This window comes from Phyllostomus hastatus, unplaced genomic scaffold (assembly GCF_019186645.2).
Source record: "Phyllostomus hastatus isolate PE091 unplaced genomic scaffold, TTU_PhHast_1.1 phas_contig_17, whole genome shotgun sequence".
Lineage (NCBI taxonomy): Eukaryota > Metazoa > Chordata > Mammalia > Chiroptera > Phyllostomidae > Phyllostomus > Phyllostomus hastatus.
The window spans coordinates 3,549,420-3,575,636 of record NW_025333664.1 but is presented as its reverse complement, the minus strand read 5'-3'; the positions used below and the strand labels follow the sequence as shown (position 1 = coordinate 3,575,636).

Here is a 26,217-nt window from a genome sequence, read left to right as displayed (position 1 = left end):
CCGGAGGCGGTCCCACGCCGTGTGGCCGCTCTGTGCGTGCCGTCAGGGTCGTCCTCGGCTGGGGCCTGGAACACGCAGCCCCCAACCCACCGCAGTGGATGGTGCCGGCTCTGGGGCCTGTGTTGCTTTAAAGTTTTGGGTGTACCCTCCCCTCCCACCTTTTTTTCTTTCCTTCTTGTGCCTCTGTTTTATTGGGATGACTAAACCTTTCAACTATGTTCGCAGTAAACAGAGCTAATTTACCCCCCGCCTCTCCGAAACAGCTGCTGACAGCTGCACTCTGGGTAACCCAGGCAAGGACCTTTGTAGTCGAGCCTACCGAGTCCACGTTGGTTGTTGGGCCCCATCGCTCCTGCCCCGAGCCCCACACAGCTGCACCGCATACTCACGCGTGCCCGTCGCCCCGGGGCCCGGAGGGTAAACAGCGTGTGAACCGTGGGGGCCAGGCAGAGGGTTCTCAGAAGCCCGAGGGAACGCCAGTGTCCGGAGTTGAGAGAGAAAAACAACACACAGAGACATACACAGGCCCAAGAAGCAGAACCAAATGCCTCCTTTTATTGCAAAGTCAAAACCCTTTTTATTTCGTCTATTTATACAGAATTCTCGCCGAGGACCGCTCTGTGCAACAGCTGGAGGTACACCGGTCCGATCGTTAATAAATAGTCTTAAATAAGAACATAAGCAGGTTGGGGGGAAGCGAAAGCATCGTCCCAAACAGGCGACTGGTGGAGGGTCTAGAAGGAGCTTCTGATGGACATAAATAACTTCTTTGCTTTATAACAACTATTTACACATTTCAATGTACAAACGATGCTAACCAGAGGCTGTTTGGCCTAACGGGGGGGAAAACTTGCACCAAGAGGGGATCGCACCCACACGGAATCACAGGAAAATCCTCAGATCTGCCAACAGACAAAGCAAAGTGTAACCCAAACCGCAACTCTGCCCTGTGAGCCAGGCAGGGGGGAGGTGGCAGCCCACGCTACTGGAGAAGAAAAAACAAAAGGGAGTAACAAACAACGTCTCCCCAGAGTTTCCAGCGACCCACTGAGTCATGAAGGGACAACGGTTCCCACTACGGCAGGCTCCAGGGACCTGCTGGGGAACCCCGGCCTTTGTTCGCAGGCGGCCGGCCCCCTGTGCTGCCAGCCCTGCGCTGGGGCTGGGGGCAGAGTGGGATGTGCACAATTTAGGGGGCCCCCTGGCCAAGGGGAGGAAGGCCCTTGCCAGGAGCCACGCCAGAAACAGCACCTCTAAATCAGGATGCTAGATTAGGACATCACTCTCAAACAGCTTCTAGGTCCTTCCGTTGAGATTCGCACCCAGCACACCCGACACCTAGCATCCCTCCCACGAGGCTTCAAGGAGCCCACTGCGTGCAGAACCCACAGTAGGGGTCCTCCCATAGAAAGAGGGGTCCTCGGAGGCCCAGTCCGAACCCAGACTTCAGAACACGGCCAGTAATGAACCACAGATGAGCCTCCTTAGGGCACAGAGGGCAGCCCCAGCGAGAGCTAGGTTTCCTTGGTGCTTCTTTAAACAGTGCCACGTGGGCCAGTCAGTGGTCAGGGTCAAGTTGAAGGTTCTGGCCGAACGCTGCCCTTCACACTGGCGTCCTGGCGTGGAGGGGTGCGGGAGAACCGCTTGCAAACATCTGCTGGGGCTTCAGTGTCTATTTTTTAGTTTCTGCCACCCCATGCCCCGCTGGATGACCAAACGGGTTTCCTTCAAGGTCAACACGCCCCTTCCTCTGAGCAGAAATTTGCCCTTTCCCTCCCCAGCCCCGTCTTGGGTCTGGGCGAGTCCACGTACGCCCCGGGTCTCTGGAAACCTCAGACAAAAACCCAAGTGGGATGAAGAGGGGGCCTCTCCCCCGCCCTCCGCCGGCCGCGGCTTCTGTTTACGAAATCAGAGCAAACCAAGAAATGGCAATCAATTGTTTAGGAAAATATATCTGTAACATCCTAACCATTTTCATTCATTCGTTTTATTGGGACATTTATTACAGGAGCTTCCGCGTCACTCTTCCTTCGGCACCGACGCCCGCGTGCCCACCCCTCGCCACGCCCCCTTCCGCCGCTGCGGGGCGGCCTGGCCAATGGGCGCCCTCAGTCACCCGGGGGGCGGGGCGGCTCCCGGCCGAGACGACTCCGCCCGCGACCCTGGCGGGCAGTTTCTCTTCCTGCATTTTCCTTCCTGTTAGGTTTGGCCTGCCGCAGCTGGAAGGCTCTAGTCCATGGGGTGACGAGGAAACACGGATCAAAAGTCACTTGCGGCCCCGAGTCCCTGATGCTCCCGCACCGTCCAACTCGGCGCAGGCGACGGGAGGGTGCGGCATAGGGCGGCCGGTCTGCTGGCTCCTCGCCGCGGTGGGCGGCGGGGCCGTGGGGCGGTGAGATGCGGGGCCCAGGAAAACGCGGCCCCACGGGGTCTCACTTCCGGTGGGGGCTAGTGGCAGCCGCAGGCCCGCACGACCATGTTTCGGTATTTCTTCAGGATGACGTTGGAGCTGTCGTCGAAGTAGAGCACCGAGATGGCGTTGAGCTGGGTCGGGGCGCAGCAGGGCTTGGGCACCGTGTCGGGGTTGATGAAGTGGACCTGGAAGACACACCGGGGTGTCGGCGGCGGCGAGACGCGGCCCCTCCTCGCGCCTCCCTGGCTTCCTTACGTCTACAGGGGGCAGGTCCTGCTGCTTGGGCGAAGGACCTCGGCGACACTCACTGAGCGTGCGCAGAGCCGGAGCTGTCTCGGGGTGGGGGAGGGGTGGCACTGCCCTGGACACTGAAGGGTGTCAACAGCACCCTGGGCCCCGGAGTCCGAAGCATGCCACCCCAGCCCCACTCATGACGTCCGAAAGGGCGGCTAGAGGTCAAATATCCCTAAGGGACAAAACTGCCCTCCCGTGGGGAGCCACTGGGCTGGATCAGGGTCAGCCTGGGGGCCCAGCCCTGCCCCGCTCCCTGGTTTTGTGAATAAAGCTTTATCGGCACGCGGCCACGCCCCTTCTCACGGGTGCATCTGGGTTCCAGGGCACAGCGGAGCAGCGGCAACTTGTGACTCTCAAAGTCAAAATATTTACTCTCTGGCCCTTTTCAGAAAGGGGTTGCTGCTCCTGTTCAAGGACAACGTAATGCAAGTCCCACAGGTAATTTTCAGAGTGCTCGCAGCCACAGTTAAAAACGTGGGGAAGAAACAGGTGAGATTCATTTAAATATTACACAGGCCAAGCCTTGGGAGCCATGTGTGAACTGGCCACTGAGTTGGGTGCCGACGGTCTAGACCCCACTAGGCTGCTCTGCCTCCTGAACCACAGCAATAGGAGGAAAGGCAGGTGGGCGAACACCGGGGAGACGCCCGCGAGGAAGGGGCAGGTGCCGAGGCAGGAATGGAGAAAGGAGCCGGCCAGCTGCTCGGCTTTGCTGCTCTGTCTCACCCCGGGGCTCTGCGAGCCTCACGGAGGACCAGGGCCAGGGGCCACAGGGGCGTCACTGCGGAGTGAATGAAGCCAGGAGTGAGACGACAGGGAAGAGTAAGGACTGGGGCAAACTAAAGGTCTCTCTTCTTCAGCCACAGACCGACCCAGACTGACTGCAGCAACCAAAGCCCGTGCGATCAGACAGGCTGACTAATCCAGACAGGCCGGGGGGTGTGGCTGTTTGGTTTCCAGGGGAAAGGTCTGGGTTTCCAAAACACACCACCTGCGCCCAGTGAGAGCGCTCAGCTCACCGGCCTCGGCCTGGGGCCTCCGACTGAGACCCGCACGCCTTCTGGACGTTTTGCCGTGAACAGTTTCACAGCCTAACGTCAAAACCTCCCCCCAGCCTTTCCACCCCGAATAATTTTGAAGCAAACCCCAGATGTCGGCTCGTTGTGGCCGGTGGGGCAGGAAGAGTCGCCCCTGGTGTGTGTCCTCAGTGCTGGGCGCCCTGCAAAGAGCTGTGATCTCATCGCCACACTGACCCCTCCCATGACCCCATGAGGCCCCACCTGGAGCAGCCAGCCTGGGGCTACCTGGCCCTTCTCTTTAAAATCCTGGTACCCTCCTGGCACCTTCCGGCCCTCCCTCCCTCTCTGGTTTCCTCACCTGTTCACCGATCGTTTCCCCCCTCGGAAAACGAGGCCCAGAGGCAGGGACCACATCGGTCCATGCTGTCGTTGCTGCACTGTCCCCTGCTGCCCAGGCCATCCCCACAGACAGGAGACCCTCCACAAGCAGTGAACACCCCTGCAGGACTGAACTGCGATGTGCCAGGCCAGGAGGTGGACACAGGAGCCGTGGCGGGGTGGGGGTGGGGGGACAAGCCCTCAAGCCCCCCACCTGGGGGACGACCAGGCACCATGGGGCAGGGACGGGCCTCCTGACACGGAGCGGACAGACTGGCAGCCCAGCACGGCGGCCCCCAGACAGGCAGGCCCGGGGCCACTGCTCCAGCAGGCACAGTGACAGCTGCCCACCAAGCTGTGCTAATTTCTTTTAAAAATAAAAGAAATAGATAAACTCTAGGGACCTTGGGGTCAAAAATCAAACGCATCTTTGTGTCAACAGTCAGAAAAGATAACTGTCAACCCTTCTTTAACGCAGTAAGGGCCCAGCCGGAAGGAGTTGAGGAAGGGCGTGGCGGCCCCCAGGGCCCCCAGCGGCCGCACTCACCAGGGTCTGCACGATGGCGTGGTTGGTGGCGTTCATGTAGGAGTTCAGGGGGAAGGCGCACTCCCCCTCGCAGTAGTAGGCGGCGTAGCCCTCGGGCGCGATGATCCAGTCCTGCGGGGGGAGGGGGAGGGCAGCGCGTGGGGCTGTGGGGGCCACGGATCCGTACCCTAGATCCCCCCACCCTGGTTAGGACCCTGGACACCAGAGTCCTAACTGACCTGGATGGAGGGGAAATGGGACTCCCTGCACATCCGGGTGCAGCCCACAGCCTTTCGGGGGGGCTAGGGTGGTGGGGGGTCGGGCGGGGGGAGCCACTGACCTGCCAGCCCAGGTCGCGGAAACTGACGTACAGCTCGTGCTTCTTGCAGGCCTGCCGCTGGTCGGCGCTGCTGTTCTCTGCTCGGAGGGGCAGGCGCGGAGAGGGGCACGAACCACACGGGCGTTAGCCTCCTCGCAGCCGAACCCCCATAGCTGCGGGGCAGCTTTTCAGCCATAAAGGCCTTCAAATGCATTTCCACCCCCCCCTCCGCCCCCACAACAGTCCCTCCAGGGAGGTGCCGATGCCCCCCTCCCGCCCGCAGGGCCTCCGCTCACAGAGCCCTCCGGACCAACCCTCCTGAGGACACTGGTTTCTTTTATACACAAATGTGGTTCAGACGCCGACAGCTGCCCGGGTTCCGTGAGGCCGGCTGCCCAGAGAGGCCAGCCCAGAGGGGTTTGGACCGGCCTCGCCGTGGGAGGCCAGCCCCCCCCCCACACCCCACCACAAGGCCCACAGAGGGGACCAACAGGGCCTGGGACAAAGCCCCCATCACCACTGCCACCGAGAGTGAACCAAGGGCACCAAGTCAGATCCTACCGACCTTCCAGAAACACCCAGAGCTGAGGTCTCCGAGGCGTGAAAATGATGCCCTGGGGTTTTCCAGAAGTGTGTGCGGTTTGCAGACGTTGGGGTTGGGGACTGAGCGTTTGTAAACACGTCGAAATTTCTATCTCTGTCTCTCGGACACCCCCCCCCCCACATACACACACAACTCACACACACACTCAGCTACCCTGGGCCTTTGGGCCTTGGGTTTCCACATGAGCCCAATATCACTGCTTTGCTTTAAGACAGGGCTGGAGGGCAGCGTTCAGGCCGCTGCCTGCCCCGCCTCTGCTCCCAGCAGACATTGCTAATCAATTGTGGCACGTTCTGCTCACTGAGCCCACATACAGCTCTGGTTCCTTCTTTACATGGTGCCAGCACCAAGCAGCTGGTGCCGCTGGTGCAGAAAGGGAAGGAAAGGGACGCTTGAAAAGTAGGCCCCAGCGCCGCTGCCCCTCCAGTCCTGCCCCTCCCGCCCCAAAGGCCGGGGCCAGGGGGCCAGGGGAGGCAAGGCTGCTGCTTCCTCCACCCCCGGAGCCCCGGCCTGAGCAGCCAACAAGCTGTAACTGGTGCTGGGGCCCAGCCCGCGCCCCGAGGGTCCCCTGGTGAAAAGGGCCAATTATCAGGGAGCTGGGGCCAAACGTGTGGGAGGGGGACCAGCAGACCCAGTGTCTCGGCCCCAAACCACAGCCTGTGCGGAGCCCTGGACAGCCTGGGGGTGGGGGAGCCCTTGGGAAAGGGCTTCCGGGAGCAGAGTGGGGGGGGCAGCGCACCGCTGCAGCTTGTCTCCCTCCAGCGCACAACGGGCTGGCTGCCGCCAGGGCGGGGCCGACGTGTGTGGCCTGCAGCGGGACTCCCAGCTTTTCACGCAGGCAAAGCCCTTCACACGGGCATGTGCGTGCACGCGTGTGCAAACACACACAAGGTCTGCCTTACTGAGCCCGTGGCGGGGGGGGGGGGCGCGCGGGGCAGGCCTCCATATTCCTTTTCCTATCAAACTTGCAGGCAGGGTCTCGGTGAAGGTCAAACAGGGCCAGGAAGCAGAAATCCACAGGAAGGAGGCAGATGCCAGGCAAGGAAGAGCAGCTGCCCTGTGAGGTAGCGAGAGACCCGTCCTGGGGGTGATGTAAATGGAGACTTGCTGGGGGGGTTGGTGAGGATGTGGTGGGGAAGTTGGGTCTCGACTCCTAAGTCTTTGAGGAAGCCCTGACGGAACGCCAGGACCCGGAGTCCTTGCTGGGGTGGGATTCACCAGCACTTCCTGCCTGGCCGACAGGGAAAGACCCTCCCGGCCCTGCTCCCCACTGTTCTCGGAGCAGCGGAGGGAGCGAAGGATGGTCTGACCACCCACACCCCACACCATAGCTTGAAACTTGGCAAAGGCTTCCAAATTTGCTTTGGATGAAGTTCAAGCTCAAGATGTGGCTCTCAAGAAGACACTCCCATGTGCTCCTCTCAACATCCTGACCCGCCCCTTGTCCCAGCAGCTGCCGCGTCCTTCTCCCCGCCCCTCACAGGTGCCACGCGACCTCCCACCACAGGTGTCCGCACCCGCAGAGCCTGCTGTCTCGAGCCCTGCTGTGGGCCGGGGAGCCGACCCAGCTTGGCCTCCTGGGCACCCGCCTGCCCCCAAGCTCTGAGCTGGGACGTCTTCTCTGAGCCCCCAAACTGTGAGTTCCTAGTCACCACCCCCCAACTCTCAGGCCTGTTAGCAGTGTGGCCATCAATGACGGCCACCTCCCGTGGTCCACCGTCCCCAGGGCACCACGGCTGGCTTTCACTGTTCAAGCCCAGCCCCCAAGAGCCTTGCATGGAGAAGGTGCCCAACAGAGTCAGGGGTTCGGTTGGTTTTCAGTGGGGGGGGGTCCACAGACCCCTTTGAGAAAGAGATGACGCACCTGCCAGAAAAGAACCCCTGCAGAGCCCTGCGCACCGACCCTGAGCCCCCACGCCCACCGAGCTCCACCCACCCGGGCCCCTGGGGGCCAGGGAGCCCCCACTCCCGGCAACTTCCCCACCCACAGCGACCAACGTCCCTCTCCCTCGAAGAGGAAAATGGGCAGGAAGTTCAAAATCAGCTAGGTGAGGTGAGAGAAGCTGCGGACAGCTTACGGCAGGTTCGGGGGTGCGGCTGCTTTGCATAATCTAAACACGCCCTTTTCTGTGCTCCCCAGGACCAACCCCAGGCCTGGGAGCCAGGAGAGGTGGGTAAGCTCCGCGATGACCTCCCAGCGCTGGGAGACCGGGACTCCGGCTGGAAAAAAACCCGTATTTAACAAGTGTCCCAATTTGCCAGGAGTCTCCAATATCTTTCCCTTGAAGAACTAAAGCTAAAGGCACAGCACAGGCCCCCACTTTTCCTCCTCCCCACGGGGCCGGCGGCAGCAGCCTGCCTCCCTGGGGAGTCGGTGTGGTGTCTTCCCACCCCTTCGCCCGATCCTGCCACTCATCTACAGCCACGGCGCGTCTGTTTGGAAGCGCGGTGGGCGTCCTGTCACGCTCACGTTTTGGTGCTTGCGTTTCTGAATGAATATATGACGTGTGCACAGTTCAGAGGGTGCGCTCTGGGCAGCAGCGGGGGCCTGTGGGTTTTGCCTCCTGCTGCACTGTTCCAGGGCCATCTGCGGAGCACGTGACTTTGAGTCACTCCTCGCTGGGACTCCCCCCACCCCGGGTCCCTGGAGTCGGTGGTTGGACCCTCCCGCCCCGGGCGTACCTGCCACGTTGGCCATCCGCAGGGCCTCCTGGTTCTTGGGCGTCTTGGAGCGGTTCTGGCCGCGCTGCCTGCCCCCTGTGGAGCGGGTGCTGCGGAGGTGGACCTCGGTGGCCTTGAAGAAGGCCACCATGAAGGGCTGCTTGTTCTGGGGGCCGTGCCGCCCGATCAGGCCCGCCAACTTGGGGTTGATGCTCTGCCCTAGACCGGAAGCAGCCAGATGCGTAGAAGACGTGGTTAGTGGGGGTCTGGTGTGCGCCTCACACTTCATTGTCCATCCTCCCAGCCCCGGCCCTATGCCCAGTTGTCCTAGGAGCTCAGGACACAGTGGGGGACCCCACAGAGAAAACTCCCTGGCCCGGGGGCAGGCTGGCAGGAAGCCGCCAGGGTCCCATGGTGAAAACTGGAAGGAGGGGAGGGCGAGGAGCTGGGCTGGGGTCTGCAGAGGGTCTCGGGCTGGAGGAAGTCCCACTCACGTCTCCGTGGGCAAAGCAAGTCACGTGACCCACCTAACATCTAGAGGTGGGGCCGTCCTGGGCCGGGCCAGGGAGGGCGGGAATGGCCCCAGGCAGCCCTCCCGTCTCCCACCCTCTGCACGGAGGGGCCCCTTGAGCCGAGAACTGGGTAACAGAGGAGGGGAGTCACGTGGCTGTTTGGGGAGAGGCCACTCCAGGCAGGGCACGTTGGGAAGGCGAAGGCTCAGAGCTGGGAGCCCTGGGGGTGTGTGTCTTCAACAAGACTGGCCCCTGGTTGGAGCAGAGACTGGGGATGGGAGGGTACAAGGGGGAGGTCATGGACTGGGTTGAACAGTGTCCCCTCCAGAGCCTCAGGATGTGACCTTATTTGGAAGGGTGTCTATGCAGATGAAGTCAGTCAGGATTAGTTCACGTTGGATTAGGAAGGGCCCTAATCCAGTGACTGGTGTGCTTAGAAGAAGGCCATGTGAAGACAGACACACACACACACACACACACACACACACACGAAAGACGGCCAAGGAGCCCTAAAGAACTCCAGGAGCCACCAGGAGCTGAGAGAGGCAAGGCAGGATGCTTCTCCGGAGGCTTGGAAGGAGCACAGTCCTGGGACATCTTGACTTTGGACTTCCAGCTTCCAGCCGGTGAGGGACTGGAGCTCTGTGGTTCTAAGCCCCCCAGTGTGTGGTGTTTTGTTACTGCGGCCGCAGGGTACTCATACATCCGCGTGCAGTGGCAACCACGGGCGTGCGGGGCCTGAGGAGTGGGCAGCCGGAGCTGTCGGCCAAAGGCCACCTCGGGCTGCCCCGGAAGCTGCGCTGTGGGGTCAGGAACCGAAGCCGGAGGGCGACCAGGGCCAGGTGTCCTGGACGGGGACAGATGGGGAGCCAGAGAGGGTCAGCTCTTCCTTAATTTGTTTGTAATGCTGCCTTCAGAACGCATTTTTAATGTCTCGTTTTGAAAGAATTACTGACTCACATAAGTTTGTAAAAAAAAAAAAAAGCCTTCAGGGAGGTCCCGTGTACCTTTCCCTCGGTGTCACCCGAGGGTCCTACCACTGGAGTCCAACACCCCCACCTGGAAGACGACCAGTCTCAGGTCTGTTTTGGGAGGAGAATGGAGGGAACTAGCCGAGGAATCGGATGTAAGAGGTGAGAAAGGGAGGTGCCATACCTGACTTCGGAGCTCGGGGCCTGGGCACCTGGAAGACGGGTGGGGCCCTTTACTGAGGAGGGGAAACCGAGGCAGGGGTGGGAGGGGGAGCACAGAAAAGCCCGGAGGGGAGGGTGGGAGGTGGCGGCGGGGCACTGCAGCTGGGTTTGGCTCGGTAGCGAGGGGAGACCGACTTGGGGTCAGGCCCCGCTCTGGCCCGGTACCAGCCTTCCCGGGCTCACATCCTGTCTCCGCCGGTGGAGGTAAGGTTCCGGAGAAAGGGGAAGCCAGAGACAGGACAAAGAAAGCCTGTCCTCGGAGAGACAGGGGACCCTGCGCGAGGACGCATCACCCCTGAACCAGGTGCGGCTGCCCAGCCACCGCAGACGGGGCGCCCCCTCCCCGGGCGGCCGGGGTCCGAGGCGGCGGAGTCGGTGCCGCAGGAGCCCTGGACCCCGTCCACATCTGGAACCAACTTCACCCGGAGGCCCCCGGACGGGCGGAAGCCAGGGAACCTGGCCTCCCAAGGACCAGGCCAGCTCCAGGGGTCCGCTTTGGTTTTTTAACAAGGAGCGTTTCAAAGACCAAACTCCCCGTCCACCACGGTTTCCCCCTAAATTAACCCCTCTCACGCGCGCCCTCCTGCATTCTTGAGCGGGGTTCCCCCGAGTTCACCGGCTCTAATTGGAGCGGTTCTGTAAAAAGAGCCGTTAAAGCTGAGCCCCTAGGATCTGCGGTCCCCCTGGAAGGCTTTTAAGGGCAAAATAAAAATGCTTCATCTGCGAACGCGACGCAGCTCTGGGTGCAGCAACCCTACCCTTGCCGCGGTGGCCGGGGGCGGGGGCGGGCCGGCGGCGGCCGTCAGGATGGCCGGGGCCGGGGGCCCATGGCCTTGGCGGGGGAGTGGGCGACAGAGCAGAACGAGGAGGGTCTCCAGGTCTCTGCACCCACCCCCGCCGCCGATCAGGCTGTGCAGGCCAGGCAGGTGAGGGTGCGCGCTGGGCACAGAGATGGGCATGGGGAGTTCGGGCTCTTCGGGGGCCGCAGGGGTGTCGTAGGGTGTGCAGCAGCATTTCTGGGTGGTCCCAGAAATGTATCCAAGTGTCCCCTGGGGGGCACAACGTCCCGGGTGGAGAGCCACGGCTTTCCTGTACCCTCCCCAAGGTAAGCCGGGCCACGGGGCCGCGCACAGGTGCGTCACTGCGGCCAGGTCTCTCCCGGCAAAGCCTGAGACTCGTGCGGGGTGGTATTAACTCGGGATAACTCAGTCCGGGGGCACGGCTGCCGGGGTGCCTGAAGGGATCTCGGTGCAAGTATCCCGGGCACAGGGTCCGGCCATCACTGCCCTGCGCCCTGCGGGTCGGTCGCCCTGAGGACCAGCAGGCCCCAGCTCTCGGGGGCCCACAGAAGGAAGGGCCCCCCAGGTTCTCCCCAGAGGGAGAGGCCAAACATGATACAGTGTGATTTACAGGTGGGAGGAAAGACATTTAAAGCCCCCTACGAACATATGTGGGTTCGTTCGTGCATAAAGTTCATTTTTACTGTAATATCCCCCCAAAAAGGGTCGGGAAGGATTATCCTGGGGGAGAGGGCATGTGGGCTGGCTGGGGAAGGAACTCCTTTTCATTTTACGATATTACATATAGAGGTTCTCCTTTGCACGTGCAAATGTTCATTTGGATTGTTTGGATTTAAATGTCCAGGGCAGCCCTGACCGGTGTGGCTCAGTGGGTTGGGTGTCATCTTGCAAAGCCAAAGGTTGCCGGTTCGGTTCCCAGTCAGGGCACGTGCCTGGGTTGCGGGTTCGGTCCCCGCCATTGGGGCACATGTGAGAGGCAACCAATGTTTCTCTCTCATGTCAATGTTTCTCTCCCTCTTTTTCTCCCTCCCTTCCCCTCTCTTTAAAAATAAATCAAATATTTGAAAATAAATGTCCAGGGCAAAGTTACACTGAGTAGGGAGCCAGGACAAATGTCTTAGGCAGAGAGACTGAGGGGACTGAATTAATTGAAAAAAAAAAAAAACAAAAACCCAAAACAAAAAGATATGCATGCTATTTTACCAAAGGTCTGTGTCTTTAGCAAAGCTGAAAAAGATTTATATTACAGCCAAGGGTTAATAGACTTTTTTTTTTAAACCTGAAGATTTTTCCAAGAATAGGGTTGTTAGGTTTCGCAAATAAAAATACAGGACACCCAGTTAAATTTGAATTTCAGATAAAAGAATAATGTTTGCAATATGTGAGATGTACTTTTATTAAGCAATTACCTGTGGTTCAGCTGAAATTCAAGTTTAACGGGGCATCCCACTGGTAAGCGAGGGTGGAGAGGTTCACCAGGTGGACGGTTCTGGCCGATGCCCTGCAGGCAGCAGCCCGGAGTGGGGGACGGGGGGTGGGGGGCAGTGGAGCTGCTGGTTTATTCTTCAGAGCCTGGGGCCTGCCTCTCTCTGCTGTGTTTTGCTTCTTTTGCATTTTGCCTTTTTAAAATGTTACTGGTTAAATGAACACACAGTGAAGTCAACTTTGTGCACACAGATCTGTCATTTTTTTAACATGTGTACAGATTTGTATAATCCCCTCTTCCACCAGAGCACAGCGCAGCCCCAGCACCCCCGAAAGGACCCCCCCTTCTTCTGCCTTTTCTCTCAGTGCGTCCAGCCCAGGGTCACCCCCTGCTCCCCAGGGGACCGGTGGCAGTGTCTGAGGACATTTTTGTTGTCACAACCTGAGGACAGTGCTCCTGGCATCGAGGGGGTGGAGACTAGGGGATTTCACACACAGGACAGTCACCACCGCAGAGAAAGCTCCGGTCCGAGACATCAGCAGGGCCGAGGGGGACAGCCTCTGCTAGCCACGCCCCCCCCCGACCTCCGCCACCCTGTCCGGTAACTGCTGACCCGGTCTCATCCCTCTAGCTCTGCATCTTCCCGGTGTTTCGTGCACAGGCACCCCAGGCTTGTGCAGTGGCTTATTTTAGTCTGCAAGCCTTTGAGGTTCACCTGCGGGGTCGCAGGTCTCAGCCGTGCATCCCTGTCGTTTGCAGGCTGTTGATCTGTCTGCTCCCCACCTGGTAAAGGACCTCAGAGAGGAGCCAGCTTCCAGGAATACCATGAGAAACGCCCAGGACAGGGTTTTGTGCGGCCCGTATTTTCATTTCTGCGACCGAAGCAGAGAGAAGTCCATCGGGGGGCCGATCCCCCACTGCACGCTCGGGTGTCCGCCTGCCCCAGAGCCAGCGCTCCTGCTCCCTCCCTGCAGGGCCCAGGCAGCCGCTCCAGAGCCGAGCGGGCAGGGCCCGCCCCAGGAGCACTGGGCGAGGCAGCGGCCGCCGGGGCAGGCCCTCCGCCGTGCACAGAGCCCTTGTCCCTGGCCCTCCACCCGGGGAGGAGGTGGCCGCTCGGACCCTTCCCAGCCTCACGGGCAGCTCCCTCCGGGATGGCTGCGGCAGGCGCCGCAGGAGAAGAGAACATCCTCCCTCACCCTCAAGGACGCGGACACCGCCGGCAAGGTGGTGACGAGCCTCAGGCCACAACGCCAGCGCACGCCGAGTGCAGGCCCAAGAGGGGAAGTCCGCCCTGTGGGGACCCTCTAACCCGGGGGGGTGGGTCTGCACACTGTAGCACCCCCCCCCCCCCGGCAAACCCAGCCCGCCAGCTGTTTCTGCAAACGGTCGTATGGGAACCCCGCCACGTGCAGTCACCCACACGGTCTGCCTGCTCTCACACGTGACCGCAGGCGGCGGGGCTGCTGCAGACAGTGTGGGACCCGCGACGCCCGAAACACTCACTCGCTGGTTCTGGACCCGGAAAGTGTGCCGGGTGCTGCTCCCACCAACCCCAGTCCTTCCGGGCTCGTGCAGAAAACCACGCATGTCCCCAGGAGACAAGACATCCTCCTGTCTACTCCTTGCCACGGAAAGTATTCCCGACAGAGCTGGCTCTCTCTCCACGACGGGTTCTCAGCCAAGACGGGAAACAACCATTTCGGGGCGTCTGCTCCGAGCCCGGCTCCACACTTACAGAGCAGGAAGGTGAGGCCTCAGGCATGAAGCCACCCACCGGGGGCCCACCGGCAGGGAGGGCAGAGACGGAGTCACAGTCACACCACGGCCCGGCTGACGCGCGCCTGAGCACTCCGCCACTGAGCCACAGCCGACCCCGGTGGATGCCGGGGCAAACGCGGACAGGGGAGTCCGCTGGGCGTGGCCGTGGGCCGCCGGCTGCGCCTGCAAGGGCAGGAAGGGCCCCCTGAGGCACAGGGAGGAAGGCCTTCCATGAGGCGACCCAGGTGGGTGGTGGTGTGGGTGCAGGACTCTGGGAAGGAGCTGATGGCAAGGACTGGTGACAGGAGCAGAATCAGCAGGCCCAGCCCAGAGAGCACCAGCCCGGGGGCAGCACAGAGCACAACGGGGGGGGGGGGCTCTCAGGAAAGGGGGGTGCACAACCCGCCCACGGGCAGGGCGGCGCCTCGGTTTTCTTGTGGCGCCTTTGTTTTCCAGGCCCAAGGACATCGGCTGCCCCCAGGAGGCCCACAGCGCAGGAATGTTCCCTGTTAATTGTGCAAAACATTAATTCCAGCCACTCATCTCGATGGACCGAGGCCCAGGTGACAAGCGGGACCGCAGTTAACACTGGTGACATCTGCTTGGCCCTGTCCCGTCCCGTCATCCCCGCCATGACGCCCACCCGGCTCCGGGAGGGCCCCCCCCAGCCTCTGGGGCGTCGGGCCCCCTCGCCTCCCTCCCGCTCCAGCTTCTGCACAAACAGGATGTGAAGCAATCGCCGGGGCGCAGGCACCTCGGGGGCAGCTGCTCGCGGGCAGGATGCCCGCCAGCCTCGGCTGTGTCCGGCTTCGCCTCCGCGGCCGCCACGGGCGAGCGGCTCACCTCCCGGGCCGTCCCCAGCTGTTGCGGCTTGACACGACCCCTCAGCAGCAGAGGCCCTCGGTCCCGTGAGGGCCCTGCGGCCCCATCCGGTGCGTGCCACCTGGGGTGATGAAGAAGAGGGACCTGGGCCCTCGCACCCGATGCTCGTTGCTCACAGACACCCGGAATGTGTCCAACTCCGGGGGGCGGAGACGGGCCGGTGGGGAGGCACGGGCCCTCCTGGGGTCGGGGCGCAGGGCGAGGCGGGCAGCGGCAGGAGGCCCGCCCGCAGGAAGTGTGAGACGGGGAAACGAGGCCACCAGATGGTGTTCTGGGATCCGAGCGGCGGGGCTGATCCAGCGCTGCCCTCCTGGGCCTCCCAGTTGTTTCTGCTGTGGTCAAGGGAGCGGCGGGGCGGGGTGGGGAGACCCCGTGAACTCAGACAAGATGCCAAGTCCTCATCTTGGGCACAAATGGCCAGATGCTTCTGCGTCCGTGAGGAGGAAAGAGTCCCCAGCCCAGGGCAGCGTGGGGAATGCTGAGCGTGCCGACCCGGAGGGCTGCCGGGGGCCCTCTGGCTCGCCCTCACCTCACAGGCTCACCCCGACCTCCGGCACGTGGTCCCCTCATCCCCGGTCTCTTCCTGCGAGAATCAGAACGACCGGACAGCAAAGCCTCCTGCTGTCTGGGCCGTGGCCCGGGGCCGGTGGCAGGCCCTGGCTCACTGCAGGTACGGGCCAGTGTTGGCTGCGTGGATAGACGTGCTTCCTCGGCAGGCGAGGACGCTGCTGACCGCAGGGAGCCGGTCCTACCAGCCGGGGCTGGGGCGGGGGCAGGGGTGGGTGCGGCCAGCATCCCTGCCCGGCCTGGGGCGCGGGGCCAGGGGCCGGCTGGTCCTTCAGGCACGGTGCCCAGGCCCATGGCTCTTGTCGGGGCCCGTGAAAATGCTTGAACGTCTCTTAAAATCAGAAGACAAAATATGAACTGTTTAGGGTCAGAGAAAATGTTTTCATTTTTAATCCAGCCAGGATTATATTTGTTTTTATATCAACACGGTCATAAACTATAACTTCCAGTATTTTTTTTTTATGGAAAGGGGAGCCCGAGAGTGTCAGACGCGGCCCCGGCCACCTCCGTATCGCGGCTGCTTTGGTTGGTCCTGCAGGACGTCCGCTGGCTCCTGGCTCCTTTTCCGAACTCCATCCTTCCCCGGCAAGGGGGTGGGGCAAGAACAGCCAGGCAGGGGCCGGGGCGCCCTAGGGTCCCACCCGGCCGTGCACCCTAGGGCTCATCACACCTGGCCTGGTCCCTGGTGACCACATTCCTCGGAAGGCTTTCTAGCAAAGAGCGAGTCAGAATCCACGGTGACATGTAGGAGTCCCTACAGCTGAGGGACTTCAGTCAAGTTGCTTGGCCTTCTCACTTCGGTTTCTCGCCTGTAAGAGGTGGCAATGACAACGGTGCTCCCTGGGCAGGGTCACTGCGAGAATGTGACGTACCCACAACCACAGGACAACATCTAACACTCAGGAGCACAGAGAGGCTGCCGGCATTCTGTATGAATTCGCTCTTGTCTTCTTCCCAACCGTTACGATGAAGCCCATGGGACAGATGACGGGACCAGGCACCTCGAGGCTGGACCAGCAGCCCAGGCTCCCACGGGGCTGCCTGCAGGGGCACCGGCGTCCGCCCTACTTCCTGTCCTGTGCAGGAGCCCGGCCCGGGGTCTGGTCTGCAGTGAGAGCTCGGCTCTCCGCAGCACCGCCTGGACAGCCCTCTCCTTGGGGGCCCTCATGTGCCAGGACCCCCGCTCAGGGATGCGAGTGCAGCCTGTGTGCTCGGACCGGGAGGGGCTGCCTCTCCCCCTCTCTTCTGTGCAAAGGGACAGACGAGCAGATGCCAGCCCTCCCTCCAGCCGCGTCCTGTCCTGGAGAGGAGATGCCACTCCCAGTTGGCTCCCGATGAGCCACAGGTGTCCGGGAGTTTACGGGCTCCGCCCCCCGCCCCCGGCACACCCCCGGAGCGGAGGCGCAGCTGTGCCGCTGCAGGGGGGACGGGACTGACAGGAGGACCGCAGCCACAGGAAGCGGGAGCAGACGTGCGCTGCCTGGGTGGTCTCCGGCGACATTTGGAGAGCAGGTGGGCAGGCGGCTCACCTCGCGCCGACACAGGGCTTCTGAAAAGAGGTTTTCGCCCCCTTAGGGTGGAAGGGAGCCCACCTGCATCACTGTTGCCAACAGCCCCTGCATGGGTAGGAAATGGAGGCCCCGCCAGGTGACAGGGCTGCCTGGTGGCTGCAAGATGCCAGCTAGGTCTGGACAAGGGTTAGATGCTCTACCCCTGACTCGGTGGCCCGTCTCCTCCCCTCCTTGTTGGGGACAGGAGCTGGGCATGGCACTGCCACCCAGAGACATGGCTTCTCCAGGCACTGCCCGAGGCGACGGTGCCCATGGAGTCCCAGTTCATGCCGGTGGGTGGTCCCAGGGCAGGGCCTGTGCCGTCTCTGCCGGCAGCCCAGGCTGGCACACAGCTGGTGGGCACCAGACTGCCCAGCACATAAACCCTGGAACCCACAGGCCCTGCAGCAGGCCCTGCTGAGCTTCATCAGCACAGACATCTAACAGGGGAAGGTGGAGACCCAGAACCGGAAGGAAGCCAGTCAGCCCACCTTATTAGTGAGAGCACCCCAGGACCCAGGGCACAGCTTCAGCTGAGTGTCATCACGGACCCAGGCCCCAAGTCACCCGAGGAGCTTGTGGAAAAGGCAGATTCCCAGGCCCACCCTCCCCTGAGGCATCAACTGGCCTGGGGTGGAGCCCAGGAATCTGTACATTCACCATGCCGCCCCAGGAATCCTGGTGGGTGCCATGCTGCACGAACTCCACGGAAGGGAGAGGGAGAATTTCACAGCTGCGAGCCTGTGGTCTGGGAGACGCTGGGCTCACTTGCTTATCTTATTCCCCAGAGGTCCCAACACTCACATGCCTCACTGGTCAGACTGGCCAGCTGGAAAACTTTGCCCTCTCCCTGACCCCGGCAGCCACACCAAACAGCATGCCCAGCACCTGGACGGGCGAGTCCCAGGGAGGGGCACTGGGCCGGGGGACAGGGCCCAACCCTTGCCCTGGCTCTAGGCAGCGTCTTGCGAACACCCGGCGACACTCCCCTTGGCCTCTGATAGGAAGGGAACCGGGCAGAGCCCAGGCGGGGTAAAGGGAAAGGTCATACAATTCAGCGACATGGTCTAAATCCACTTGGCAAGACCCAGCATTAACCCCAATAAAAAGAAACACGACAAACTGGGAAACCATTTGCAGCTCAAGTTGCAAAGGGCCACCTGACTCCAGAGTATAAAGAAGACAAACACCAGCACCTCGTGACAGAGAGAAGCAAAGCGAACCCGCGAGATCCCGCCTGTCATCGGCTGGATTAGCATGCGTGGTGGAGGAGGAGCACCCGTGCTGGCAGGGACGGGAAGCAGGGGCCCTGGTGGGGTGCTGGTGGGGTGCCAATGGAACGACCCCGATGCAGGGCGAATTGACAGGATCTATCAAACCCATGAACAGTGCCGCTTGCAGGCAACCGTCCCGGAGCGGCACTCCCTGGAGGGGCAGTGCCACGTGCACTGAGGTTTTCCGCTGCTGCCCTGCCTGTACGAGCGCGCGAAAGACCAGAAAACAGCCAGCCAGTCATCCATTCCAGGGGGCTGGGTAAGTCACTCTCGGTAGCAATGGCAACTACAATAATAATAATAATAACCGCTCTCATCCAGGGCGAGGACCGTGAGTCCAGTCCGGTTCCCAGCCCTGGATAATTAAAAGCCCCACCCAGGGACCAGCAGCCTCTCCATCGCCTGGGGGCTGGTTGGAAATGCAGACTCCCAGGCTCCGCCCAGACCTGCTGAATCAGAATCTGCATTTTAACAAGATGCCCGGTGCAGGGGGGTGGTTCCCTGCATGTTAAGACACTGCATGTTAAGACACTGTTTTTAAACCCTTCCTATACTAATTCCTTTAATCTCGGAACAACGGAACAGCCCAAGGGGCCAGGCCCTCACTGCCTGCCTGCTGGGGTAAGTCCCACGGCGAGTGAGAGGCAGAGACACGCTCCACACACGTGCAAACACACACCAGCCTCTAGCAAGCGGCGAAGCTCTTGAATCGCTGAAAAGGACTAACTTTCAAGGTTAAGTTGCCAGATTGGAAAAAAAAAAAAAAAGCAAGGTGAAGACACTGTATACACTCTGCCACTGCTTGTGGGAAGAAAATAAAAAAGGAAAGCAGAATTTACAGGTAATTGCTGAAATACCCAGAGAGTGTCTCTGAAGAGATACCCAAACGCGTGAAATCAGCAGATGCTTCTGGGAGGTGGAACTCAGCAGCTGGGGGAAGGCAGCCCGGGGAACACTATTCACTGGGGCACACATCTGCAACCACTGAACTGGGAGCCAGGGGCATGCATTAACCTACTTTGCAGTAAGTGTTTTTTTGTTTTTTTGTGTGTGTTTTTTTTTCTTAAAACTGGTGCAGGAAGAAGCTACACACCCCACACAATCCCCACTTAATAAGAATTACACTTTGGGGAAGAAGAAATGGGCATAGCCGGGCCCACCCCAGCTCCCCACTCACCCTTCCGTCTGCCCAAGACGGATGTGCGGAGGGGAGTGAATGGTGCTGGGGGTGGGGGGAGGCAAACAGCGAATTCCCCAAGTATTTGTGACTCGACCACATTTACAGTTTCTTGGAAGGGGCTTGATGCCCTGCACCAGCCAGTGCAGTGGTCCTTACTTAACCAGGGGCGATTCTGAAATGTCTGGAGACGTGTTTGGATGTCACGACTGGGGGTGGCTATGGGCACTGGGTGGGTAGAGGCCAGGGTTGCTGCGAAGCATCCTGCAATGCACAGGACAGCCCAGGATGTCCTGCGCCCTGAGGTGCAGGGGGCGCATCAGTGCGTTGCAAGCTGTCGTGTGCTGAGTGATCACCAGGGGCTCTCGTTCAAGTGCGGGTTCTAATGCCGCAGCCCTGGGGTGGGTGAGAGTCGGCACGCCGAACCCTGGTGCTGTGGGGCCGCACAGAGCAAAGAGGCCTGACCCCACACAGCAGGTGCCTACCCTGTAATCATCGCATGTGGCGGGGGGGGGGGGTGGGGGGGCGGCTAGTGGCTGCTTTCCGTCGGGACCAAAAGGCGGGACACCGAGGACTGGCTGGGGAGGGCCAGGGGTAGCGCCCTTGGTGGGAATAAGCACGAGCATGGTGGAGACCCTGCATGAGTCCAGGATACGGGCTGCCCCGGGACCAGCAGGGGAGGTGGCTGGGGACTCACCATCCAAGGTCTCCACGGAGAGCTGCAGGCCCAGGTTGTGCCGGGGGTTGACCACCCAGTGGTTGCTGGTGGCCGTGATGTCGAACACCAGCCAGCCCTCCTCCGAGGCCCAGAGGGTGCGGCTGTCGAGCAGGAACAGGTCCGAGTCCCTACGAGAGAGGAGGGGGCGCAGGCGCTGGGTCAGCAGGTCACAGCTCAGTCACCCCGTGATCCAGCCAGATGTTGATGGAGACGAGGACCATGCAGGGTGGGGAGGCAGGTGGAGGGCTGCTGGTCCCCAGAGCTGGGTGCATCAGACCAAGACCCAGGCATGGAGACCCCTCGGTAGCTGTGGTGGGAAAAGGGACCTCGGGAGAGGCGCAAAGAGACGCACATGGGGCACAGGGGGTGGCTACGAGGCAAGCTCGCCGTTGAGATCCGTGAGCGGGGTGCCAGGAAGGCAGAGTCCAGGAAGGCAGGAGTCAGACAACCTCTGTGCTGCTGGGTGCCACAGGGACAGGACTTCCCACTTGCCAAACGACTCGCCGTTGGCCAGGTGACAGCTGTCCCAAGCGGTCTACACACATTCTCGCATCCGTTTCTCTCAGCCCCGAGGCGCAGGGACGTTACCATCCCTGTCGAGTACGAGGCCCAACCATGACTTGCCCCAGGAAGCCGGGCTCCAGCACGGACGCCTTTCACCTCCAGGCTACGTCGCGTCTTCCGAGACCACCCGGTGTCAGGAGGCGGACCCCCAGACTGTGTCCCTGGTAGGGGCAGCCCTGTAATTCTCTCTTCCTCACACGCTGCAGCGGCAACATGGGTGGGACCCGACTGACCTTGCAGGGATGGACAGACGGATGGACGACAGCTGGACGAGTGGGCGGGTGGGTGGATTTTCCATTCCTAGCTAGAACTCTAGTGCGTAGAGTATCACGACATCTCTTTTGTACTTTTAACTATAAGGATTCCGAGTTTCAGTATATGTTGAGTCTCTAGATGGCCAATGAAAACAGTGGGCCCCCGCGCCGGGCCAGGCACCGGGCACGATGAGGGGCGACACCCGACCAGCCCCTGCCGTGGGCCATCCCCGGCTCGCCTGGAGTGACCTCGCTTTCCCAGAGGTGAGGGTGAACGTTCCCTGCTCACCGATGAAGCCGTCGCATGCAACAACTTTCACCGAGCGCTCACCGCGTGCCAGGCCCCGGGTGGGAAGGCCTGGCCGGCCCCATGTCCCTGAGCCCTCACCGCAACCATGTGAGGTGGATGGATATGCTACCCAGGCCATCGCGCAGACCTCCACGCAGGCTCCGAAAGGCAGAGCTGCTCTCCCGGTCACAGTGCTAGGAAGTCGAGGCAGGACTGGAACCCGCCCAGGCCACCTGTAAGCCCGAGTTTGCGACCACACAGGAAGACGGGTCTTCTGGACACGACCTTTGCTCGGGGGTAGTTGACTAGTTGACGCCCACTCAGCCCTTGGCTGGAGCTGAAGGGCAGGTGCCCCTTTAGATGAGGCCCGAGGCCCGTGTCTCCCACTGGCCCTGTCCCCCACTCTCCCTTCTGAAACAACAGCCAACCATCCCCGCTCACCTCCCCCGTGCGGCCTGGGGACCGCGGTGTGCGGGGTTGGCCGCATGGCGAGTGCGCTGCGTGCCGGACACGTCAGGCCTCGCTGGGTGCGTCAGCGTGCACCCGGCTCGCGGGGAGCCGCCCAGACACGCGGTCCGCGGTGTCTGCCTGTGTCTCGAGCTCCCACTGGAAGTGCAGCAGGAAGGGGACAGGTCCCTCGGGGAAGCCAGCACAGGGTGGAGAACCGGGCTCGGAGACGGACAGCAGCGGGGGCCCGTGCGGGCGGGCACATCGCGGCGGCCGAAGAATGAACTCGAGCTGCACCTCCTCCCGCGCACGTCTCCCCCCTAACAGTCTCCTTGGCCTAGTCAAGTCCGCGGCTGGCCCTTGGCCACGGGAGGGCGGGACACTCCACGGTGACGGACAGCATGACCAAAGCCACAGGACAGAAACGGGGGGCGGGGGGGGGTTATCCCTACCACAGGCTCCCTGAAGTCCCCCTCTTCAAGTGAGGCTCACCCACGTCCAGAACCCAATTCAGAAAACGCTGACTGACACAATGCATGATCTATGGAATGGGATATAATGAATGAAACAGGCCTTCCGATCCGAGACTGAGGAAACATGGCCACAACAGAAGACAGTGATTGCTCTGTCTCCCAGCCAGCCCGGCCAAAGTCCTCTCTCTGACGCAGGGACAGGGTAGAAGCAAAGGAGTGTTTTCAGCCTTAGCTGGTGTAGCTCAGTGGATTGAGCGCGGGCTGCGAACCAAAGTGTCACAGGTTTGATTCCCAGTCAGGGCACATGCCTGGGTTGCAGGCCATGACCCCCAGCAACCGCACATTGATGTTTCTCTCTCTCTTTCTCCCTCCCTTCCCTCTCTAAAAATAAATAAATAAAATCTTAAAAAAAAAGAAGTGTTTTCAGATACACAAGGGGTTTTGAAGCCCCTAAGTTTGACTTGCATGTCTGAACCGAATAAAAACAAGGAGACGATCTCCCCTAACCCACCCCCTGACCCCCTTCACAGCAGCAGCCTCCCAGAGGCAGTGGCAGCACCGGCCTGAGGGGTGGCCGCCCAGATTGGACACCACACAGGAACACCCTTCCGGCTTCGTCGCCGATCCGCCCCGATGACTTTCCTGGCCACAGAGGGTCCCCAAGGTTGTCAAGGAGCTGGTCAGTTGTCCTCAACAGCTCGATGAGAGAAGAAAAGGCACTCCAAACCAAAACAATCCCCCTCCTGAGTCAGGCTCCCGGGGCCCCTGTGCAAACACCCACACCACCTGGGTGGTGACTCTGCTGGGAAATTGTTCTTTGTAGGAAAATGTGACCAGCTCTCCGGACGGGCTCTTCTGGGCAGCGGAACAATAAATAGTGACTTACGGAACAGAACTAGGCCTTTGATGAGCGGAGGCCCTGCCAAGCGATACTAAGCGTTCTCTTGTTACAGGCCGTGACTCCGAGGGCCAGCTGTTTCGGGCTGGCGTTGACTCACCCGTGAATCAACGCGGACGCACCGGCTCGCCTCCTCCGAGCCACACAGTTTGCGCTTTGTTGCAGCCAGGCCTGGGAGGGCCAGGCCTCCCTTTGGAGGCACCAGGCCAGGGGAGCCTTGTCGCGGCGGGGAGAGCGAGGTGCCGATGCCGGCTTTGCTTTCCCAGGGAAGGGCCCGGCGAGAGGTGGGCCCACGTGGACGGGACCGCGGAGAAACCGCCCAGCAGCTAAGGCCAGACAGAGAGGTGGGGGAGTGGGACTTGCTAGCTGCCACCTGGAGCATCTCGTTGGAACGCAGTATTTCTGAGATCCAGGGACTGAACCAGCCCTCTGTGACACGTGTATTTACCTTGAACACACTGGCCGCCCGGACCCAGCCCGGGGGAGGGCCGAAGGGGGAACAGCTCCGCCCGGCCCACTGCTCAAATCCTAGGGGCTTTCCTGGCCCCGGGTCCCTGGAACTCCCCAGCAGTGAGATCACCGCCCCCGTTTCCCAAACGAGCAGAGCGAAGTGCGGAGGTGAGGCCGCTGGTCCATGTCCATAGACCTTGTACGTGATCTTGACACTTGGGCACTGAGGCCCCTCCCCTCCCCAGCTCACCCTCTCCCCAGGGGATGGGAGACACAGGGAGCTGTTGGATCCTGCTGTGCAGGTTCTTGTCACGACATTGCATGAGGCCGAGACAATTCTAGAGGGGATGAACTCCAGGTGGAGGGAAGCAGAGAAGGCAGGCAGGTCAAGCCAGCTGCCCCCTGCGCTTCAGTTTCCTCCTCTGTAAGGCAGGGATAATGCCACCTTCTCCAGCGACCGGTATGAGACAAGTGGGGACCAGCCGGGGCACAGACTGTCCGGGCTCCCCGGGGCTTCCCTGCAGCCCCGAGCAGTCACTCGGGGGTCGGCGTGCATTCCTGCAGGGACTGCAGGACATTCTGGGGACGCGTCTGTCTCGGGCCCAGGCGTTATGTGACTTCCAAAGGCCCACGAGTCAACAGACTGTACATCCATTCAAAGGAGGGTCTTTTGACCCCCAACATTCGCCAGACAAGTGAGTGTATCCGCACGTCCACAGCCGTAGCTTTTCCGCAGCTCTGACCACTAACGACCCCGGCTGTCGCCGGACCGCGCGCAGCCCTGCCACACACCGGCCCCGTCTGCGCCACCTCTGACGTCTGGGCGGGCCGTACCGCTTGCCGTGACCAGCCGAGCCCGTGGAAGGGGGCCCCGCCATGTCCAGGGCTGGAGGGGAAGGGGCTCAGCCCTTCTCTCCGGGAAGCCAGCCACCGGGTGAAGGGGTCTGACCACTCGGCTGCGGAGCCGGAGCGCAGGGAGGGGAAGGAGGCGGGAGCTGTGCAGCAGGCGGGTCTGGGAGGGACACCGAGCCGGCCCCGGGGCGAGGGGCCACCTTGGGCGCTCCAGCCCCCCCGCCGAGCGCCCCACTTCACTGGTGATGCAGCAGCCACCGCAGAGTAGGACCGCCCGGAGGGAAGACTCAGCAGGTGCCCTGGTCCCTGCCTGGAACGTGGGTCCCCCGAAGCCCTGCTCTCTGTGAGGCACCGGAGACCCCTGAGGCCACGGCGCTGGGGGGTGGTCATCTTTAACCACTCGCCTGAGGACAGCATGTGTCCCGGGCGTGCAGACTCCTCGCAGGGACACCACGAGGACCGGTGAGACCTCCCCCACGGGGAGCAGGAGGACCACACGTGTCACCGGGGCTGGCTTCCACCCCGAGTCTCAGCCCACCTTCCCCCGGAAAGTGCCACCACGACGGAAAAGTGGGTATTTTAAAATTTCCAACGTGGGAAGGCGGAAAGTCGTTCTTCTCCCCTTCTGGCTCCTTAGAGACTATTTGGAGACCATGATCTCAGGGGCCCTACCCAGGGTCCGCTCCAGGGGCAGGAAGACCCCCGCGTGGGATGCAGGGTGGGCGTCACGCCCTGGACCGGGCCCTTGGAGACAGGACGGCTCTGCACACGCGCGTGCGAGGGCACGCACACACACACACACACACACACACACACACGGCCCCAGGGAATCCAGCCCTGAGACAGCAAAGCGGGGCTGAGGGGGCGTCTGAGTGTCACTCCAGTCCCGGGGCCCTCCAGACGGGAGCCAGGGGACCCACGGGCTCCAGCTGGGCCACCCAGTGCCCCTGCCTCCACACCTGGGACAGCCCCCCGCCCCGCCCCAGCAGAGGGAGGGACATGAACTCCAGACGCTGTGGTCGGCAGAGTAACAACCCCCGCCCCGAGACCTCGAGTCCTGACCCCGGAACCTGGGACCCTCGTGCTTTCCGTGGCGCAGGGACTGGGTGGGTGTGACTGAGCTGAGGATTTCTGAGGGGGAGACGGCCCGGGGCCACCCAGACGGGCCCCAAGTCATCACGCGGGTCCTTATACGTGGAAGAGGGAGATAGGAGGGTCAGAGAAGGGGCCGTGGGGACAGAAGCAGGGGTCAGAGTGAGGATCCTGCTGCGGGGGAGGGGCGGGGGGAGGGGCAGGAGCCCAGGACTGCAGGCAGCTCTGGGAGATGGAAAGGACGAGGGGACTGGACCACGCCCCCCCCAGGGACCCCAGGAAGAATGCAGTCGGGGGACACCCTGACACGGGTCCGAGAAGATCCGCCAGGACTTCTGGCCTCCGGAGTGGTCAGGTAGCCCCCACCTGGGCTGCCCGAAACCGCTAAGTGTCTGGTCATGGGTCACAGCAGCAGGCGGGGACGAGTGGAGTCGAAGTCCTGAAACCCGCGGAGCGGCTCTCGCGTCTCGGGCGTTCTGCTAGGGCGGGGGCCACGGCCGCCGGAGACGGAGCCCTGGTCCGGTGGTGGTGGGCGCGCCGCGCAGCGAGGGTCACTGAGCCCTGACTCGGGGCGGGACGGAGAGGGATGGGTCCCCTGGGCCAGTGGACCGGGGAAAGGACTGGGGGTGGGGGTGTTCAGGGAGAACATCCCTCAGGGGACCCCGGGATGAGCAGGGCTGAGGCAGCCAGGGGGGCAGGAAGGGCGTTCCGGCCGCGGGCACAGGCTGCGCGGTGTGGTGGGCGGGGCTGCCGGGGCGAGGGAGCCGGTGCACGGAGAATGCGGCGGGGGTGCTGGCTGGAGCCTGCAAGGCCTCTCTGGCCACGGG

The 26,217-nt window shown here is 61.8% G+C and overlaps 1 protein-coding gene across 2 annotated transcripts in view; it reads right to left on the bottom strand.

Moving 5' to 3' along the window:
- Positions 1-532: 532 nt before the first annotated feature.
- Positions 533-26,217, bottom strand: part of BMP7 (bone morphogenetic protein 7) — a 70,383-nt gene continuing 44,698 nt past the window's right edge. Inside the window, exons 3-7 of one of the 2 annotated variants that reach the window (XM_045833527.1) lie at positions 20,051-20,199; positions 8,236-8,428; positions 4,971-5,047; positions 4,652-4,762; positions 533-2,598 (exon numbers count right to left, since the gene is read on the bottom strand). In XM_045833527.1, the coding sequence (XP_045689483.1) occupies positions 2,267-2,598; positions 4,652-4,762; positions 4,971-5,047; positions 8,236-8,428; positions 20,051-20,199 (862 nt within the window). In that variant the 3' untranslated portion in view covers positions 533-2,266. Of the gene's footprint in view, positions 2,599-4,651; positions 4,763-4,970; positions 5,048-8,235; positions 8,434-20,050; positions 20,200-26,217 lie in introns of both variants that reach the window. The other variant, XM_045833528.1, reaches the window with a different exon arrangement.